The 20,182-nt window shown below is 43.9% G+C and overlaps 1 protein-coding gene and 1 long non-coding RNA gene across 2 annotated transcripts in view; one reads left to right on the top strand and one right to left on the bottom strand.

Moving 5' to 3' along the window:
- The window catches only part of LOC149871740 (uncharacterized), a 98,193-nt gene extending 93,480 nt beyond the window's left edge, over window positions 1-4,713 (bottom strand). Inside the window, exon 1 of the long non-coding RNA XR_016440294.1 lies at window positions 4,429-4,713. This is a non-coding gene — a long non-coding RNA (uncharacterized LOC149871740). The remainder of the gene's footprint in view (window positions 1-4,428) is intronic.
- A 7,216-nt stretch (window positions 4,714-11,929) lies between these two features.
- The window catches only part of MYBPC3 (myosin binding protein C3), a 108,602-nt gene continuing 100,349 nt past the window's right edge, over window positions 11,930-20,182 (top strand). Inside the window, exon 1 of the mRNA XM_090033128.1 lies at window positions 11,930-12,500. Within this exon, the coding sequence (XP_089889254.1) occupies window positions 12,476-12,500 (25 nt within the window). The 5' untranslated portion in view covers window positions 11,930-12,475. The remainder of the gene's footprint in view (window positions 12,501-20,182) is intronic.

Here is a 20,182-nt window from a genome sequence, read left to right as displayed (position 1 = left end):
CATGTCAACACTGTGCCCAGAAGAAATCTGTAACTGTGCACAGCTACCAAAAATGGCTCTTACATGGCAGGGTAAGTGCCATTTAAGCATGTCAAGTGACATAAGATTTAACCCCTTGTCTCCTTCTCCCATTTATATTCCTTGATCTAGTCTCTTTCCTCTACACCTTGAATAATGTGTCTTACCCTTCAAGGCTCACAAAAAAATCATCTCATAATCATCCAACTTAGTTTATTTTACACTTGCAAATGTATAACAAATACATATGCCAAATCAACACAAGCCAATTTGTGTCACTTCTCCCTTTGCTTCTACTGTATCTAATTTACATTGTAAATGCATCACATTACAAACTCTGTCTTGACCTCTTGCATACATGCAATCAGTATTCATAATAATGTGGTAAAGTAATTAAAATTTTCTCTGACACAGCCCAAGGATTAGAATAAGAAGTATGTCCTACGTGGAGATCACACCTGTTAGTATTCTTATTCAAAATTTATGTACAACTGCTAGGGGAGCCTGTGAAATGCCTTATGCTATACATATTATTCTCTTGGTAGAGAATGAATTTTATGTGAATTTGCAAGTATCAGTACATTTGGATTTTTGTCTTATGAATTAAAATTATTTTAAAAATTGTCTCTTTAAGAAATCCGTCACTAGCTGTCTTACCAACTCTGTTCTACACAAAATTAATAACATAAACACAGAGTTCTTCATGCTATCCATACTGCTAGAACTCATATAACATTGAAGAACGTGTATTAAGCAACGCTGTTATTAAGATTAGTGTGTATGTTATTGATAGACTAACACCAAGATAGAAAAAGAGCTCTGGTCATCTTAAATGGGGCCATTGCAACACCAGAACTTAACCAAATATCATTTTTCTTTCCAACTAATTTGTAAATCAATTGGCTGGAATAAGTAAGTGGTATCAGGTTGTTCTGTACAGGAGTGAATTCATCACAGTCCAGAAGATTGAATTCTACCTTGTCCAGGTAATGAAGGCATTAATGATGGGACCAATTGCATAACAAGGGGTGGGAGAGAGGGCACCAGAATCACCCTCCACTCTTGCAAGGTCTGTGTCCTGGCAGTATTGCCATGCCAGGAACTCCAGAACAAATCCCAGCTGCTGCTGCTTTAAGAGCAACAGCAGAGAAGACAGAGCTTGCTCAGTGGCAATAGCAGCTCATATGGGAGTGTGTAGGGTGTCCTGATATGTTTCTGCCCTTCCTGCCACCTTGGCTCTTGGGACCCAGGCCCGCCATCTCCGACTTTTGGAACCAGCTGCCCCCTGCCCTTGCTTTCAAGACCCTCATGCCTCCCACCACCCCGCTCTCAAAACTGCACACCCACCTCCCTCTCCCCACCCCTACTCTTCCAGAGGGTTTGTTTCAGGGTGTCAACTCTGTTTGCTCTGCCATTGAACAAAACATTTTTTCTCTCCCATATCTTTGCTATAACCTGCTGTATCTCTACATCCCCACATATACACCTCTCACTTATTCTCATCTCCACTTGTCCCCCATACCTTCCCTATGTATGGAAACTTTCCTCCTGCCCTGTTTTTTTGGTTCTCTAGACTGCTGCTTTTTACTGATGGTGTAATGAAGAGGTATGTCAGAGCATGAGCAAGGCTATATAGGGGCAGGAGAAGGAGGATGTGGGTGGAGGAAATGATGGTGAAGCAGGGAGGTGGTGGAGGAGAATGCAAACAACCATCCTGTGTGTTACCATGGCTAGAGTTATGCAAAGAATTTGCAGTAGGAATGCACTGTCTATGTTTTAAAGCAGGGTTTTTCAACCTTTTTTAACAATTGTACCCCTTAGGTTTCAAAGTTTCAGCACATGTATCCCTTTATTTTGTTATTGTTTTTAAGTTGGGGGGGGAGATTGAGGCCCCTGCTGTGAGGGCGGGGGAGGGGCAGGCGCTGCATAGGTGGAGAAAGAAAAAAATATTTGGGGAGGCTGAGCATGTGCACCCCCCAGCAGGTATGTCTGTGGGTGAATGGGAGGGGAGAGGGGGAAGGGCTGGGAGAGGAGGCAGATCAAGGCCCTCATGGTGAGAAGGGAGAAGGGCACAGCCAGGAGCAGGGGCTAGTGTGAGTGAGGCTCCAGCAGGGCCAGTTGGTGGGACAAGCAGAGGCCTGGGGATGCCACTCACCCCAGCTCCTGCTTCTGCCCCACTTCCTCCCTCACCATGGGGTCATCAATCTGCGCCCCCTAGGCAGTGAGGGAGGGAGTGGGGCTGAGGCTGGGGTGAATCATTCACTTCTGCCCCTGCTGCGCTCCCTCCTACACTGGGGGGATTGTCCCACAACCTGGTCAGCCAGGGCCCCATTCAGGCTGGGTCATGGGACAATCGGAGCCCTATGGCTTGTTCAGGGGTACGGAGCAGGGGAGCCAAGGGGGAGCATGTGCCCCCCCCCGCTGCAGGCACTGGCAGGACACCCCTCCTCCCACCCCCATGCCAGGCCTGGCCTCTCAGTTCTGGAGCTGGGGCGGAGGACTCTGTTCCCTCCCCGCTTCCACCCCCCCACAGCTGAGAGGCCAAGTCTGGTGGGGGGGCGCTGAAGCTCTCGTGGAGCCAGGCTGTGGGGAGAGGGTAAGCCAGGCTGTAGAGGGAAAAGTCCCCACTTCTGGGGGTCTCTCTGCATGGTACAGACCCCAGATTGAGGGGGGCCTGGAGGGAGGGCTCCATCCCCCCCCTCCACCAGCCCCCATACCATCTGCCATCTGTGCTCGGGAGCCTCAGCTCTGTGACAGCCCAGGGGCCAGGCTGGCCTGGTTTGGCAGGAGCGAAGGAGCACTGGCAGTGGCTAGCCCATCTGCCTTACAAGGGGCAGTTAGCAGGGGCCACAAATCATCCTGGGATGCCAGGGGACTGCGACCTAACTTTCACTGGAAAGGGATCTGAAACAGAAGTTCGCTACACCCATCTAACCTAACTGATTAAATCTAATCCTACATTCATCTAGATCTATCTTAAACCAGGGTCCACCATTTTGAAAGGGGTCTGTGTGCATTGAACTTCTTCTGTGTGACAGGTTTAGACTGATTGCTGATCACTTATACCAGTTTATGTGTAATTTCTGTCCCTATCCCTAGATTGTAAAATATTTAGAATAGGGTCTCTTTCATTAAGTGTCTACACAGTACCTAGCACAGCTGTCCCTGATATCAGTTGGGGCCCCTTAGGATTACAGTAATACAAATGTAAAATAAAGTGATAATGATGAACCTTCTGCCTCACCAATTCAACATTCCTCTTAGGATTGGATATTTTCATTAGCTCATAAATATTTGTTCCCATTTCCAAATTAACCATTGCAGGGAGATCACATTTATTTTTTTAATGGTTTTATACTTGTATCAGTCACAGCAACAAGGGTTTTTTTCTCTGTCAGGAGCTGATTTTGGACTTAGTACCTTATAGTGAGATTAGATCTAATGCCAGAAATTAGTTATATTGTCAATGATGCATTCTCCCAAACACACAATTTTGGAAATGTAAATTCCTGATGTGACAGAAACAGACAGTACCTTCACTTAACAGAAAGATATTCTGATAAAAAAAAACATAGAAATTAACCAAAAAGCCATTAGATCTCAGCCACATGGGTCTTCTGGATTTCTCTGTCACTCCAATCTGCATGTGCCCACAAAGGAAAAAAAAACAACATTTGACAAAGAAAACTAGCCAGCTGGAAGCCACTGTAACCTCACGTAAAATGTAAATTCCACACGAACCTTGTCAGTACCTGCAGAATCAAGTATTCTTCCTGGGACAGTTGGTGTCACTTTCTGTCTCTCAAATTATTTTTATGCAAAGAATATTTGGTGATGCAGTTAAACCACTGTTTCAACAAAGCACGTACGATGATGTGCTTTGCAAGATCTCGTTCTGAAAGACTGTTTAGCCACAAAGATTCGTTTACCATAAACAAAAGCTAACTTGTGCATTAACATCAATTAAAACACTAGAAGTGGAAGTAAAACCATAAATGTGGATTGAGATAGAATATGTTATATACATAACTTACGTAAAATACAAGTATATAAAATATTGGACTCCTATACTAGTTCACACCAATATTGATCTAATCTAGTATTTTCTCCCTGAAAATGTCTACCAACAGATGATTCAGAGAAAGGGTTAAGCTAGATGTAGGATTTATCCACTCCTAATGGGTCTTATCCTTATCTTTAATAATTAGAGATGGTTTTAAACACTGAAGCATAAATTTAGTATGACTTCCAACATTTTGACAACTGTTGGTGTTTTTGACATCCATAAAAGTATCCATTAACTTTTTGAATCTTTTACTTGGTCTCAACCACTTCCTGTGAAGATGAATTCCACATTTAATCATATATCATGTGAAAAAGTATTTCCTTAATTGATTTTGATGTACTCACCTTTTAATGCCATTGAATTTCCTCTTGTTTTTGTATTACAAGACAGGGAGAACAGAAATTCTTGATTTCCCATGTCTATACCACTGATTATCTTCTATAAAATGTAGTATGTCACCTCTTCTATTTCTGAGGTAAACAATCCCAGCTGTATATCTTAGTTTATATTGAAGCACTAAAAATCATTCTTGTAATTTGAAAAAGAAACTGTCCTTTGCTGAACAGTTGCTTAGTCTCAGGTATTTGTCTGTAAACTTATCAGAAGTTTGTCTGATCAAGATACACAAGCTAACAATCACACTTTCCTGTGAAGATGAAGCATTCATGGGATTTAAGGCAGAAAGCAGGATGAGATAAACACCTCTCTGAACAGGCAGGAATGAGCCTGCCACCCAGTGGCCAATAGAAGAATCAGATGTATCCTTTTCCTTGTGGAAAACTCAAAAATATATTTCCCGTTTCAAAGATGATACAATATTTTGTTAATTTAAATTACAAGGATGTAGTCTTTATGGATAATATCCCAACCACACTCTATAATTCACTGTTTTCTATGGAATTTGGAAGCAGTTTGCACTAATCTAGAAAGAAGCCATAGAGTCATAGTCATGGAGAAGTAGGACTGGAAGGGACCTCCACAGGTCATGTAGTTTAACCCCATGCCTGAGGAGGTATCATCCCTATCCAAACCATCCCTTACAAACCATAATCGAAATTCTGCGTAAGCCTACTGCCAAGTCTGACACAACATAGACCTAACACCCTAACTGGCCACAGATAAAACAGGATAAGCACAGAGGACAGTGTTCTGTTTCTATAAAATATTGTCAATGGCTAAGTACATATTCAAAAAGCCTGAGCCTGGATTGATTCAATCTTTGTAGGTTAGTCTAATCTAATAGCTTAAAACAAGAAGCAAGTAAATAGACATTCACTTTTGATTCTGCAAATGCTGCCCTATGCCTGCAATGGCTCAGGCTAGAAGATGTGGGTGGGAAACACCAGAGCAAGCCCTCCCTTCCCTTCCTGAGTGGCTGGAAGGCTGGAAGGAAGCTGGGGGGAAGGTGGGGGGTGCAGCCAGGCCCCAGTAGGCTGAGTATGACTGGGGAGGGGTTTAAAACCCCCACCTTGGCCTGTACAATCCCCAGCCGGATATGGAGGGGGCAGTAGCTGTTGCCAGGTGTCCCCATTGCAGGTGTGCTTGAGCTTCCCCCTTCCCTGGGTGGGCACTACTGAATTTGCTTGGACTGAACTTCATTGTGCACAGCACTTCAAAATTTTGTTGAACACCAGATTTAGAAATTGGAGGCTGCTTGATCTCAGAGCCGTTGAGGATTGTGAAATCTGTTCCAGGGGTTTTGAGGCTCAGTCACTTAAACTTGCCAAACTTATTTTGCAAGGGAGGGAGCACAGATTAAGTGGGAATTCAGGAGCTTTTCCCCTGTTTGGACTGACTTGATATGGCAGTCTTGGTGAGAAAAGAGGTATTGGAACTAGAAAAGTGGATGATATGCAAAATAGGGTTACCATACATGTGGATTTTCCTGGACATATCCTCTTCTTTGGCCCCCTGTCCTCCTGTCCAGGAGGGTTTTTAAAATGCAAGCAAATATCTGGGTTTTTGCTCCGTTTCTGGCTTCTCCCTGGCACTTCCAGCTTGGCTGCTTGGGACTGGGGGCAGTGGGGCAAGGTGATTGGCTGTTGGGGAATCATGTGCTCTGTCTGTGGGCCCCAGTAGGTGAGAGAGAGAGAGAGAGAGAGAGAGAGAGAGAGAGAGAGACACATACACACACACACACACACACACACACACAAACAGAGGCAGAGAGAGAGAGTGTGTGTGCATGCATGCAAGCTGCAGGGGCAGCAGGGTGGGGGCAGGGAGCTGCAGGTTGGGAGTGAGGGGCACTGGCAGGGCTGGTGGGGTAGGGTACAGTCATTCAGGAATGAGAGGCAGGAGCAGGGCTGGGGGGGGCACTGTGGCTTATGAATGAGTGGGCAGAGACAGGGCACAGGCATATCACTGCTCCCCCCACCACAATCATATATGTCCCTTCCCTACTCCTCCCCCCACCCACAGGTGTCCTCTTTTTTGATACTGGAAATATGGTAACCCTAAAAAACAGCTCCAGGTTTTTAGACTAAAGATATATTTTGTGGACCAGATGTGTTTGTGCAATTTTGTGGTGACTAGTGGTCCTCTCAGATAGCCTTTGGGCATAAACCCTGGGTAAATAAAAAGAAAAAGAAACAAATTGCTCTGGGAATGCAAAGCTTTAACTAAAGTGATACAACAAAAGGAAGAGATGGTAAAGACAGTGAAAGAAGAATCCAAGAAGCTGCAGCACCCCCCACCACATCCCACTCCAGCAGCGACCCAGGATGTGGGGGCTGGGGACACCTGGCAAGGGCTGCTGCTCACCTGCCAAGCAGACCCTGGCTGCAGTCACATGCTGGTGGGAGAGAGGATGGAGGGGAAGATTAACCCTTGCTTTCCCCTCAGGCTACCAGAACTCGAAGCAGGTTTTCCCACTGCCACCCCCTACCCTTTCTCAGCCAGCTAGAGCAGCGATAGGGAGGAGAGGGGTGGGGCCAACCCTGCGCCAATGGAGCAGATAGCACAGTGTAGGGCTGCAAAGCATCCCGGGATGCTGGGGGACTGTGAGTTAACATAAACCAGGAAGAGGTCTGGGACAGCAGTTCCATAAATATGTTTGACCTAAATCAGTTAAGTCTGATACTAAGTTCAATCAGGTTTATCGTAAGCCAGTTTTGCCCATTTTAAAGGCGATTTATGTGCACTGAACTTCTGTTCTGTTACAGGTTTAAATCAGTTTCTGATCACTTAAACCAATTTATGTGTAATTTCTGTCCCTAGACAATATGAACTCAAGAGGTTCTGGGTAGAGGTGTGCATGGTTTCATCTTAGGGATCATTGGTGGGATCTTATGTACAGATCTGTTTTGCTATTATATACTCAGTCCTCCTGGCTCTTGCTCCTCTATATATGCTTAGTATGTTTAAGCCTGAAGATCTGTAGTGATATGGAATCTCTCATCTCGCTGAGAACCTTTTACTAATGCTTCACTAATTGTAGAAAAATAAGGCTGAAAGGGATCTCAAGCCAGAATCATCCAAGATAAATATTTGTCTACCATGCACCTAAATATTTCCAATTATGAAGATTCCACAAGCTGTCTAGGTGATCTGATCCAGTATTTAACTAACTTCATAGTGTGAGTTACCAGATGACTCCAGATAGGGATGCACCAATAGAGATTTTTTGGGCTGATACCAATGGATGATTTTTAAGAAGCCATATTGGCTGATACGGATCTGATTCTGATGTGCAACTGGGCAGCTTGGAGGCCAGCATGGGGCTGGTAATTCTGGTGTAGCAGAAGGGGTGGGGAGAGGGAAGAAGTGTGGGGGGCAGACTGAGGCCTCAGGGTGAAGGAGCTGGACCAGGCAGGGTGGGGCAGGCAGGGTGAGGCGCAGGTCACCAGGTGGTGAGGGGGAGGGCAGCTGCCACCTGGGGGGGCATGGGGTGGTGCCCCCAGATCTGTGCAGGGCAGCTTGGGGCAGGATGCTGTTGCAGGCTGGGGTTGGGGCTAGAGCTGTGCTGGGCTTTTCCTGGCGGGGGCTGGGCCAGGCTGCACTGTGCTCAGGGAGTGTTGGGAGCAGGCTATGTGGAGGGGACAGGGACTGCAGACACCCCAAAATCTGCCATAGCCCTGCCAACACTCCCTCTCAGCACTGCCACTGTTTGCTCGGGGTGCAGTGCAGCTTAACCCAGCCCTTTCCAGGAAGACCCTGGCGCAGCCCCTGGCCCCAGCCCACAGTGGCAGCCCACCTCACCCTGCCTTGCGCAGATCTACGGGCACACCCCCTGCATGCCCTCCCAGGGGGTGTGCAGTGGCAGAAGCTTCCCCCCTCACCGCAACCCCCAGATGAGCTGCTCATGGCTCTGTCCCATTCCCTACCCTGCCTGAGCAGCACCTGCCCCAGTCCCACTCCCTCCCTCACCCCAGGAGCCTCAATCTGCCCCCCTCCATTGCCCCTTCCCTCCCCTCCCACCTCTTCCCCCATGCCAGGCTTACCAGCCAGATGCTGGTCTCCAAGCTGCTGGGCTGCGCTTCTGACCCCTTGAATGCCACAGCCCTGCACATGCATAGGGCATTTATCAGCCACTTTATCGGCTGCATCAGGCAAAAGAAGTCAATTTCCGATTCTTTCAATTTTCCCTATATTGGTGCTGATCTGATATAGAATCAATGTATAGGTGTACCTCTAGCTCCAGATATTTTTCTTTTTCAATAACCATTCGTCATTTTATCTGGTATTTTGCTATATAGAAACTTCACAGGTTGTTTTTCCACATTGTGTCCCAGATTTAGAATTAAGCTTGACATTGAAAATTATCAATTGATCCTATCACCATTATCAAATACAGTCACAAGAATGACTGACCTGATACATGAAAATAATTGCATTCCACATTTGTAAAGGAATATGTTCTTTGGCATATTTTTTTCTTCAAGCTAGGAGAGAAATGTGCTGATACCAGAAAATTAATATTTTCCCTGCTATTACACTGCTGGCTACCAGGTGGCAGCATTGCAGTGATAATAATTATACATTTTTCTAGAATGTTGTATATTGCCTTACATTTATTTATAATTATAAAGTGACTTTAATACCAAAAGTGGTTTGTGAACTGTGTTATAAGGACTGTTTCACTTGTCACGCAAATAGAGACATTTCTAGCCGGGTTTTCAATAGCTATTAATACAGAAAAGCAATGCTAGAAAATATGGGCATTTATACACACACATTTTTGTGCAGGGACCTGCCAGAGATCCGGTGGGTCACAGCAGATTCAATTAATTGAGTCTGCTCTACATGCAAGCTGACATGCACCATGCTGTGGCATGTGCAGTTGTATAAGTGGTGAAATGTGCATCCATGCACAGAAAATGATGGTGGTTCACTTTTGAACAGAAGCACCTTCGATGCGTTTTAGTGCAAAAGTGCACCACCACCATTTTCTCAGCGTTGATGGGTATGCACCATTAATGAGTTATACAACTGCATGCCGTACAGCGTTGTGCACTTTTCAAAGCATTCACCACTGCAGCTTGTGCATGTGTATAAATACCCTATAGGAAGAAACCAACAAAGGAAGAATCCTGCTGTTCACGTGAAAGTAAAGCAAGGATTTCGGGAGGCAAAATGTAATTAATCTAATCAAAAAATCTTCAAGAGCAATGAATAAAGGGAATGGCAAGTCCCCTCTTTTCGCTCACAGGATTCTCAAATCAGTTTAGATTAGTAGACCGTGTTTATGCCAGATACTTTACAGCAAAATTATATTAAAATTTTTGCAATAAAAGTTTGTGTGATGTCTCATCCTAACACTAAACAGTACTTGGCTTTTGCTCTGAAACCTTAGGATTTATTATTTATAGGATGAGCTGGTAGCATCCTGCATTGGTAGCATTGCCAACTGAAAACTTGAGAACAATTCTTGTTTTCAGTGGCCATGTCTACAGTACACATTTACTCTAGTTGCCTAATTAGCTCTGCAGTAAACATCTCACAGCTACACATGCAGTGCAGAGGAAACTAATTAACTTCACTTAAATACAAGTACTAACCTGATGTGGAATTTTTTTTACTCTGCAGCACTACACATGGAGATGGGGATAGAGCTGGCTGGGGCACAAGGGCGCTTCAGAGCAGGGGCTAGCCTCACACTGGAGCACCCTTATGCCCCAGCCAGACCCTCTGCAGTGCATTGAGCTGGGTCAAAGCAGCCGCAGGCTGGCAGGCTGATCCCGCTGCCAGTCAGGGCTACTCTGCCAGTCAGGGCTACTCTGACCTGGCTCAGCATGCTGTGCTTCTGGGTACACATGTAAATGGCATGCCCAGGAGCAATAGACCCTGCTGCAATAAGTGCCAGAGTTTATTGCTCCTCATTAACTGCATGTGTAGATGCGCCCAGTTGCTTGTAGCTTTTGCCAAAATGTAATCATTTAGGCAGAATTTTTACATACCAACTATCTTCCTCAGGCTGCACTTTCTTTTTTTAGGATGGCTGGGAGGAAGTGGAGGGGAAGGGAAGAAGGGGTCAAAACTTAGCTACAGAAATTCAGCCACTTGCAAGAAAAGACTAAGGAAATGTATATTGTTCTTTCCATGTTAAAATTTTGTGGCCATCTCACAGTGCCCCCATATTTTGCACCACGGACTTGGCATTTAACAAGGATGCAGCCTTTTGTGTGTGACTGAGTCCCTAAATCAATCATCTCACATGCAAATCAACACAAATTTGTCATTTGGGAACAGAGTCCTCCACCCCAGCTCCAAAACTGAGAGGCCAGGCCTGGCATGGGGGCAGGGCTGGAATGATGCAGTGGGCCAGGATGTGTGTGGGGTGAAGCCCCCACTGCAGGGGGCCCCCAAGCTATGCAAATGCCAGCTGGTGAGGGGCGGGGGCATAAGGCTCCATTCCCCCCCCTCCCAGGGCTGCCATGGCAACCAGTGCTGGGAGCCTAGGGTTGGGTATGCCAGAGGGTCTGTGGTGACAGCAGGGGTTGGGGGCATGTATCTGACAGCCAATCAGGGATGGCCCCACTTAGCTAGGCTAGGCTGCCCTTGGCAATGTCCTGTACACTGGGAGGCATGAGGAAGTGCCCCCACCTTCTGGCCTGGCCAGTGCAAACACTTGGCCCCCTTTTGCACAGAGGAAGCTGAAGGTGGAAGTCTGTTCCTCTGGGTCCATGAGAGTGCCTTTGGGAGTTGCTCTTTGATGTGTAGATAAGGCAGGATTCCTTTCCTGGTGGTGTCAGATGGCAGAAGGGTAGAGAGGTGTAGAAATCTTTCTTGTTGTTCAGCAATGAAGTTTAAATCCAAAATGGGCTAAAATTTGTCTCATACCAACACGGCTGCTAAATAACTTAACACTACTTGTCATCAGTATTCTATCTACATGGTGGGCCCAGAAGGCAACAGTCTAACCTGAGCTTCCTCTCAGAAGTCTACAGCAGAAATCCTTTGAAAATTGAGGCCTATGCAAGTGGGAACAATCAAAACAATAACAAAAAATCATTTTTTGCCATTTGAATTTTTATTATATCTATTCTATAATGTGCTGGATCCTGTGCACAAACAGGTTCTGCTCCAAAAAGCCCACAAGTAAAATGAGAAAAATAGACAACGAGGCCAAGAAAACCATAAAAGCAAAGTCATCAAAGTTATTTTGCATGGTCGTTACTTTTATTTGTACCAAAAATACACATAAACAAACAGCAATGCTTGGAGCATGAAGTGCAGTCCCAAACTTTCTGGGGAGGATTCCAAAGAACGTCTATACAGTGTTCAGCAAAATGGGATCTTGAGTATATGTCTTGCTCACTTGTGCTACATTTTTATATGAGACTTGGGAGGGAAATAAAATTTTCATCTCCAGAGATACTTATATAGCAGAAACTATTTACAGCGTAGGCTTGAGAGGAAAGTCAGAACTTTAAAACAGGGTAGAGTAACTGGTTTCCCCTTGAATGTCCAGACTCAGATCTAGTAACCCAGCATTTCACATCTGAGAAGAATCAACCATTAAACTCTGGCTTGAAGGATGGTCCAGGACTGACACAGCTACTGACAAGAGCTAATGTAGGAAGGGATCATTTTTAAAAAACTCCACAATAATTACAAAAATGGCCTAAAGATTAGAATACATGTATGTATGTGCAGCATCAGTCTTGGGCTTGGAGTTTGCACCAGCAACCAGTCCTGGGTGGTTTGAGCTGTCTTGCTCCTGGAACTTGGCTATATTTATCCTGGCTGATCCATGCTGTCAAGTGTGCCCTGCTCTTGATAAGGTGCAACTGATGACAAGAGCGAGGGGTCAAGGGGGAGGAGCAGGATGCGGGACTTCTAGTCAGTATTTCTTTAGTGGGGTTTCAAAAGTCTTTCAGTCTCATTCCAGTTTAGCATGCATCTTGGTTTCTAGGCACTTCTGGGAGCTTCAAAAGACAAAAGTTCAAGATGCCAGAGCCTTCAAAGAAAGCAGGTAAGGACCACAACTAAGAGGCAAAAAAAGGTGGAGCACAGTCTGACTGAAACTGTGATTTCCAAGCAGAGACAGTCTCCTTGTACTACAGACGTGAGACAGCTTAGCTCCATTGTAACTGGAAAAACAAATAACAGATATTTTTAGCCAGCGACAAAGTATTTGGGGAAAAATAATAAGGAGGAGTACTTTGTCAAGTTAATCTAAAAAAAAAAGAGCTAGATTCTACCCCAGGGAAATGAGTAATTATTTTCTCTGAAAACCTATGGTACAGAATTCATTCCAGAGGCTTTGAGTAAAGGGAAAGAACAAAAATTAAATTGTTTTGTTCTCAAAATCTTATCACCACTCAGTTTCTCTACTAGGCAGCTTCAGGCCTGTAAAAATGTGCATTCTCTCTCCCAGGAATTTTCTGGGCAGTGGAAGTAACTCCCAGTCCTTTTTCTGGGTATTTTCCAGTAAAATTTCCGGGTGATAAATTTCCACTGTGAAGAGAAGCTTCGAAGCAGCTGATTAATATTTTACTGTCTCTCAGAGACTCAGTTGTGTAATTCTGGCAAGTAACTACACCCCAACTCTGAGGAAATAGTGGGTATGCTGTAGAGTTTATGCATACTCCCTTCTTGACCTCCTCTACCTCTGAGCCAGCAAATAACTAGTCATCTACAAAAACCAAGGTCAAAACAGACTGTACCACAATCAGCCTGCCCCCAGAGTAAACATGTGAAAGGGTACCAAGATGAGATTTAGGATATTCCTGAGAACCAGTTAGTCACAGGCCACCTGTCTATGCATGGAAGAAGAGAGTGATAGATGGTATGGGAAGGGGGTTGAAATTGCAGGGAATCTGTCTGTGCAAGGAAGAGGAGACCCATGAAAGGTAGAGGTAAGTGAGGGTTGCTGTCTATGAGAGGGGAGAGAAGGAGGGATATTTGAAAACTCTGAGTTCATAATTAAATTTAGAAAAATAGGTATTAAAAGTTAAAGTTGGATCTGTTTGCAAATTGTATACGGGGAACATGCAACAGAAAACAGTACTAAGTCTGAGAGTACACCTTGACTTTTAGAGCTAGTCTCATCTCAGCAACATTGATATAAATCCAGTGTCCCTGACCCTTGAGTATGGTCCCTTGATGTGCTCCACAGGTGTGTTTGTGCTGGAGTGCGCATATTAGATACTGTTTAAAAGCATGCACTTCACAGGGGGTCAGTAGCATGTGACTGGTGTTTCTCAGATGCTGTAGGCCTTGGTACCCTTTAATAAAGCCCTGAATTGGTATAAATCTGCTGTTATAATAGCTAGGGGGATTTTTTTCCATCATGCCCACAGTTGCCAAATTGCTTACCTATATTAAGAAGGTGAGAAGAAGGATGGCTCATTGTTAGAGGTCCTAGCCTGAAACCATTCCCTGCTCTGCCCTGTCACTGACATCCTATGTGAACTTAAGCAAGTCCCTTAGTCTTCTTCTGTGGGAGCCATGGAGGAAGTATGCTTCTCATGGGTTTCACCAGATTCCTTGTGATCTGCAGTTCCTCTAGCACCATTGACACTGAATGATTTAAGAAGGGCTTTCACTTTTGGTTGGAATACTTGGTATTAGCCACTGCAGAAGGCAGGATATGACTCAAACCTAGGTTTATTGTAAAGGACTGCAAAACACTTAACAACTGGATTACTTAAATGAGATTTTCTAAGTTCCTCTTTCACTATGTCTCTGAAAGGAAAGCACTGTTGCCAATTCTTGCAATTTTATCACGTCGTGAAGTATTTGGTGTTTTTCTTGAAAGTCAAATGACTGGAGTCAGGTGACCATGAAATTCTGGCTCTCTTTTACAAAATAAGCACATTTCCAGCCCTCAGGACTGAAGAGACAAGCTTAAAAACATAAATCCTAAAGTCTCAAGAAAACCAGAAGACAAATAAAAATACTCCCCAATTTCATTATGTTAAAAATCCTGTGATTTTTAGGCAATGTCAAATCTTTTTGATACCTGACTTATGCTTTCTAAATGCTTAGAACGGGCAATAATGGGAAAAAGAAACATGATGACAAGCAATACTTGCCATAGTCTCCTCTCCCAGGTTGCATAGCTTCAGAATTATCAGACTTCATCATGCCTTTGACTGAGCAATCCATTTCTGAATTTTAAAGTACTTTTCACCATAATCACTAATTCCTGTATATGGATTAAGAATATGCCCTAAACTTTCTGGGGCAGGAGGACTTGACCCTCTGCCCTGCTGTAAGGCTACCCAGCTCTGCCACTTAATGTGGAAGAAGAACATACACAGTACTTCCAATCTTATTTGACTCTCTGAGATATTTCATGGCTCCAACCCTGTGCAGCTCTTATCTCTGGCCAGTAGTTCTAAACCTTTTTAGACTTAAGGCACACCCTGTTAGATTCAAGGCATCCCTCACAAAATGCTAGCTAATAGCTACTGGCTTTAACTTATTTTTTGACTATGGAAAAAAAAAAGAGCAATACTTCTGTTGGAAAGAATTCTAAAAGAACACAGCAGGTCAAGATATTTTTGACACCATAGAGTTTTATTTGAAATCTTGGGTTTATCTTGTGAATCTTATAGGCATTTGTACACCTAACAGTGACACCCTGCAACACCCTGGTTGAGAATCATTGGCTTAGACAAAGACAGTACAAAAACTGTGATCAATCCCAGGGCAGAAGGGGGAGGGGAGGGGAGGGGAGCGGAAGGGGCGAAGGAAAGGTCCAATGCCTAATTCATTTATAGAAAACCTAATCCAAATCTGTCAGATAATTCCTGAAAAGGATCCCTCCAGTCTCAAGAAATAACAGTGCTGCCAGTTCTGAAGTATTGTGTTTCAATACTTCAGGGCATTTTGATTCAGAATAATGCAGAATATAAATTCGAGTTGGGCTGCACAAGCACAAAGATGGAGGCTATAAGGAGCTTATGCCCTTGAGCAAATCAAATTTCCTGCCTTTGGTACTGTTTATAAATTGCACTAAGAACTCCAAAGAGCCATGGTCCACGTGTCACAGAAACAGGGACATCCTGTGTCCTGGCCAAGGGAAGTGCCTTGAAGCCAGAGAATGTTCAAGGGCTTATACCCAGACCAGCTGTCTGAACAATCTTTTCAACATGGAAGAAAGTTTTTAATAATTTAAGTAGATTTCCTAACACGTTCCTTTATTTCCAACTATTCAATAAAAACATTTCTAATACAAAGTATCATTTTGCTTTTGCATAGAATTACAAACAATCAAAGAGATACTGCTCTATAGAAAAATCTATCAGCAGTATTTAGAACTTCTATTGTGATTTATGGTTTCAAATTGACCTAACAAGTATTGTGTAATATCAGCCCTAGATACTTTAAACCAATGTGGAAATAACCTTTACTTGAAACCAAGTCACAGATGCATTACTGAATTAAATGTAAATGTATTAAGCCAAGGGGGAAATACATTTTATTAGAATAAAATAAGCACCATTTCATGGTTCATTGTTGTATATAAGTATATTTATGACATATCATGTCTAGAATCATAGCACACACTGATTTAGAATTGTCCTATAATAGATATTTCCCCCTAAAAATAGATGTAACAAACCTTTAAAAAAATCCCCAATCTTTTCACAAAAATGAATCTAACATTTTTCCCCCTTGTTTTCCCTATATATGTATAAAGTAAAAACTGGTAGAAAGTCCTAATCTTACACTCAGGACTCACCGTTGTCATGAATGGGTCAGTGAGTTTTAAGTTCTTATATCTCATAGTTTGTCATGGCTAGAAGCATATTTGGAATCTGCTTGGAATCCACCTGTTGTAGTGACACATGCAGCATTAATTTCTAGGCTGTCCTAGGTATGAAATGTCAGACTTTAATATTAAAAGATTTTTACTTATTTAAAACCAGTTACTATCTTTTTTAGAAGTTTTAGAAGAGTATTAATATTACTTTATCTGTATATCAATGGGTTCATATCCTCAGCTGGTAAAAGCTGGTGTATCCGGGCAATCAGGCTATGCCAATTTATACCAGCTGGGTATCTGCCACCCCGGTAAGTAAGGAAACTTGTATTTACAGGAGTTAAGAGAAAAATACAGTACAAAATAGACAATTAAAAAAATTCTAAACATTTCCAAAATGTCTTTAAAAATATAGGATAAATAAAATGCCTCTTGCTATGGCATGAAAGTTTCATTCATGTTTTTTATGCACTGATAATTAAAACTTGACTTTGACACCAACATAATTAACATAGCACAAATGCCTACATAAAGAAAACCTTATATCACACCACTGTGTGGTGTTATAGCAGTTGTGCCTGCTATAGTTAAGAGTGCTAAATATTTTAGAATTTTTTGGGAAGTTTAAGTAAAATCCCTTTGCCTTTTGTGGTTATGAGAAAAATAAGAAGAGAGGTGAAAAACATCAACCATTCCCCTTCTAATATTTTTGTGAGAACAACAGAAAACAGTCAAACTTGTACTAACCACGCTTGGAGCGCTGACATCAGGGGTAGAGGATGCTTTACTGGAAGAAGCAGCACATTGGTTTGACCCATCACCACAGAATCTGTAACAGAACAGGAGCTTCGATGGGTTTTTTGGCACTTTTGATGGGTTTTTTGGCACTTTTTATCTAACAGCTGATTCGATCAGCTGTTAGATAAAGTTGCCATAAAAGCTCTGCCAAAGCACCCAATCTATACAGACGTTGGGTGAGCCAGGTCTAAGTAATGCACTGTCTCTTCTGGGCATACACTGGGCTTGGCACAGGGGTACACAGAGTTTAAAGTAAAATGCTGTTTATGAGGCTTTTTTTACATCTGTAAGCCAATGTAAAAATAGGCCTCAATGAAAGGCCTCAATGCACTTTGAAGTTGTTTAACACCCCTGAAAATCACGCCACTTCTATTTAGCCTCCAAACGTGGAGTAAAGAATCTAGGTTTAGAGATTGAAAATTTTGGCTAGGTTTTATAATAGAACCTAGCCTTTAAGCATCTCACTCCACAGTGTATTGGTAAATAATACACTGTAAAAATTAATTTTGTGTACGTTTAAATTGTTCAATTATAGCTCCAGTACTGACAGTACTGTAATGATGAGGGATACTGGTTTTCTCTGTTTAAAAATCCCAAATCCATGTTTTTCCATGATTCAAATGAAACACCACTATCTATCTATCTATCTATCTATCGAGGTATCACTTGAACACAATGTTTTATTGATATATCTACAATTTTAAAGCAATTTGGACATGCCTCAATCATTATAATAATGGGGGTTTTTTATCATAGAAAATCAGAGCTCTCCCTAAACCCCTCACTCATCAGGATGCAGGTCCACTTGTGGCTGTCCCCCCATCCCCCATTTTGTGGCACTGAACAGCCCTGATATGCCAGTGTCCTGCCCATGCCATTGCCCCTCACCCCCAAGCCACAGCCCTCCAAGCTCTGCCAGTGCCCCTCACTCCCAAGCCATAGCCCCCTGGCCCTGCTGGTGCTTCTTATTCTCGACCCACAGCCTAGCCCCCCCCAGTTCTATTGGTGCCCTCCGCTCCTAACCCACTGCTCCCTGGGCCCTGCCAGTGCCCTTTACTCCCAACCCACATCCCCCTGACCCTGCTGGTGACCTTCACACATACCTCACAGCCTGCTCCCCCCTGCCACAGCCCTGCCAGTGCCCCTTACTTATGATGACCCACAGCCCCCTGGCCCTGCTGGTGCCCCTTACTCCCCATCCTATTCCCCCAACACTACTGGTGTCCCCACCAGGTGCCCCTCACTCCCAACCTGCATTCCTCTGACCTTGCCAGGGCCCCTCACTCCCAACCCACAGCCCACCAAATGTTAACCAGGTATGTCCATGCATACATAATTATTTTGCTTCAGTGAGTGCTGCTGCCACTCACTTATGACTCACTTATGACATGCAGCTCCTTCCCCCCCACAGCAACACCTGAAACCCATAGTTTCCCATGTTTTTCTGCTTTAAAGAAGAAAATCCATGATTTTCTCCTTGAACATTTTCCTCCTTAAAGAGAGAAAAATCTGTGTTATTCTCCTTGAAAGGAGAAAATCTGCATTTTCCTTGGCAAACAGAAAACCCAGATCCCAGGTTATAAGTTACAGGGGGGAGCTGCTGTTCTGTCTGCACCTGAAGTAGCTTGATAGGCTCTGGATCAAGAAATACCACCTAGCTCTTGACTAAAGAATGTATAGCATCTCTGAATAGTTCTAGAGCAAAGAATTTACAAGATCTCTTGCTGAAGCCTGTGGAGTTTCTAAGCTGCACAAGCCTGACCAATTCAAAAATTAAATGCAAAGAACTAGTATTAATGAAAAATTAAAATTTCAATACCTCAAGACCTCAAAAAATTCAGGAATTAAAAAACCAAACATATCTTTGAAAATGTTAACCAGGTATGTCCATGCATACATAATTATTTTGTTTCTAAATACAGAACGTGTGCAGTGATACCAATTTAGTATTGTTGGGGAACCCTGTATTTGGGAATATTCTATTTTTCCCTTGATTTTGTAACCTGCTTGTCTTCTGCTCTTTGTGATCATGCCCATTGCAAAGGTCTACGAAAGCTTATATCCCATTTAACCCAGGCCTTGTATTTGATCAGGCATGTGCCATTTTTTGTAGTAAATTTATACATTCATTTTTACTGGCCATAAACTTCTGAATCAAATAGGAATTTGTCTCATTAACATTTATCATCATCATCATCATGAGCCCCAGAGGTGACCCAAGGCTCCACTGGGCTTGTATAAAGAGACCAAAACAAGTAGATTGTAAACTCTTTGCAGGAGGGACTAAATATAAGAAAAGGGATCACAGACAGATACATGCATACCATGGGGGGAGCACAAGGACCTTAGGGTGGGCAGGCCAAACTTGGTCCAAGCTGTCTCCTCCAGTGAGCAGGGAGGTGTGCTCTAGCGCCTCCCCCCCTCCCCCCCGGCTTTTGGCCTGGGCCACTGAAAGCATGCTGCTGCACTTAGTTTCATAGTTTCATGGTTAGTAGGGTTGAAAAGGACCTGAGCAGATCATTGAGTCCGACCCCCTGCCATGGCAGGAAAGACCCCAGAAAGGTGTTCATCTAGCCTCCTCTTAAAGATCCCCAGGGTAGGAGCCAGCACCACTTCTCTTGGAAGTTGGTTCCAGATCCTAGCCACCCTGACCGTGAAGTAGCGCCTCCTGATGTCTGGTCTGAATCTACCCTCTGCCAGCGTGTGACTGTTATTTCTTGTAACACCTGGTAGTGCTCGGGGGAACAGGGACTCCCCCATTGCCTGCTGGCCCCCTCTGACTAGCTTGTAACGGGCCACTAGATCCCTCCTAAGCCTTCTCTTGTGGAAGTTGCACAGGTTCAGGTCCCGTAGCCTGTCCTCGTAGGGCCTGCCCTGCTGCCCCCTGATCATGCGAGTGGCCCTCCTCTGGACCCTCTCCATGTTGTCCACATCCCTCCTGAAGTGCAGCGCCCAGAACTGGGTGCAGTACTCCAGCTGTGGCCTGACCAGTGCCACACAGAGGGGGAGTATCACCTCCTTGGATCTGCTTGAGATGCATCTGTGGATGCATGACAAGGTACGGTTGGCCTTCCTGACTGCATTCCCACACTGCCGGCCCATGTTCATCTTGGTATCAATGATGACTCCAAGATCCTTTTCTG

The sequence above is a fragment of the Crocodylus siamensis genome, chromosome 2 (genome assembly GCF_052110815.1).
Source record: "Crocodylus siamensis isolate JL-2025a chromosome 2, ASM5211081v1, whole genome shotgun sequence".
Lineage (NCBI taxonomy): Eukaryota > Metazoa > Chordata > Crocodylia > Crocodylidae > Crocodylus > Crocodylus siamensis.
This window is presented reverse-complemented; position numbering and strand designations above follow the sequence as displayed.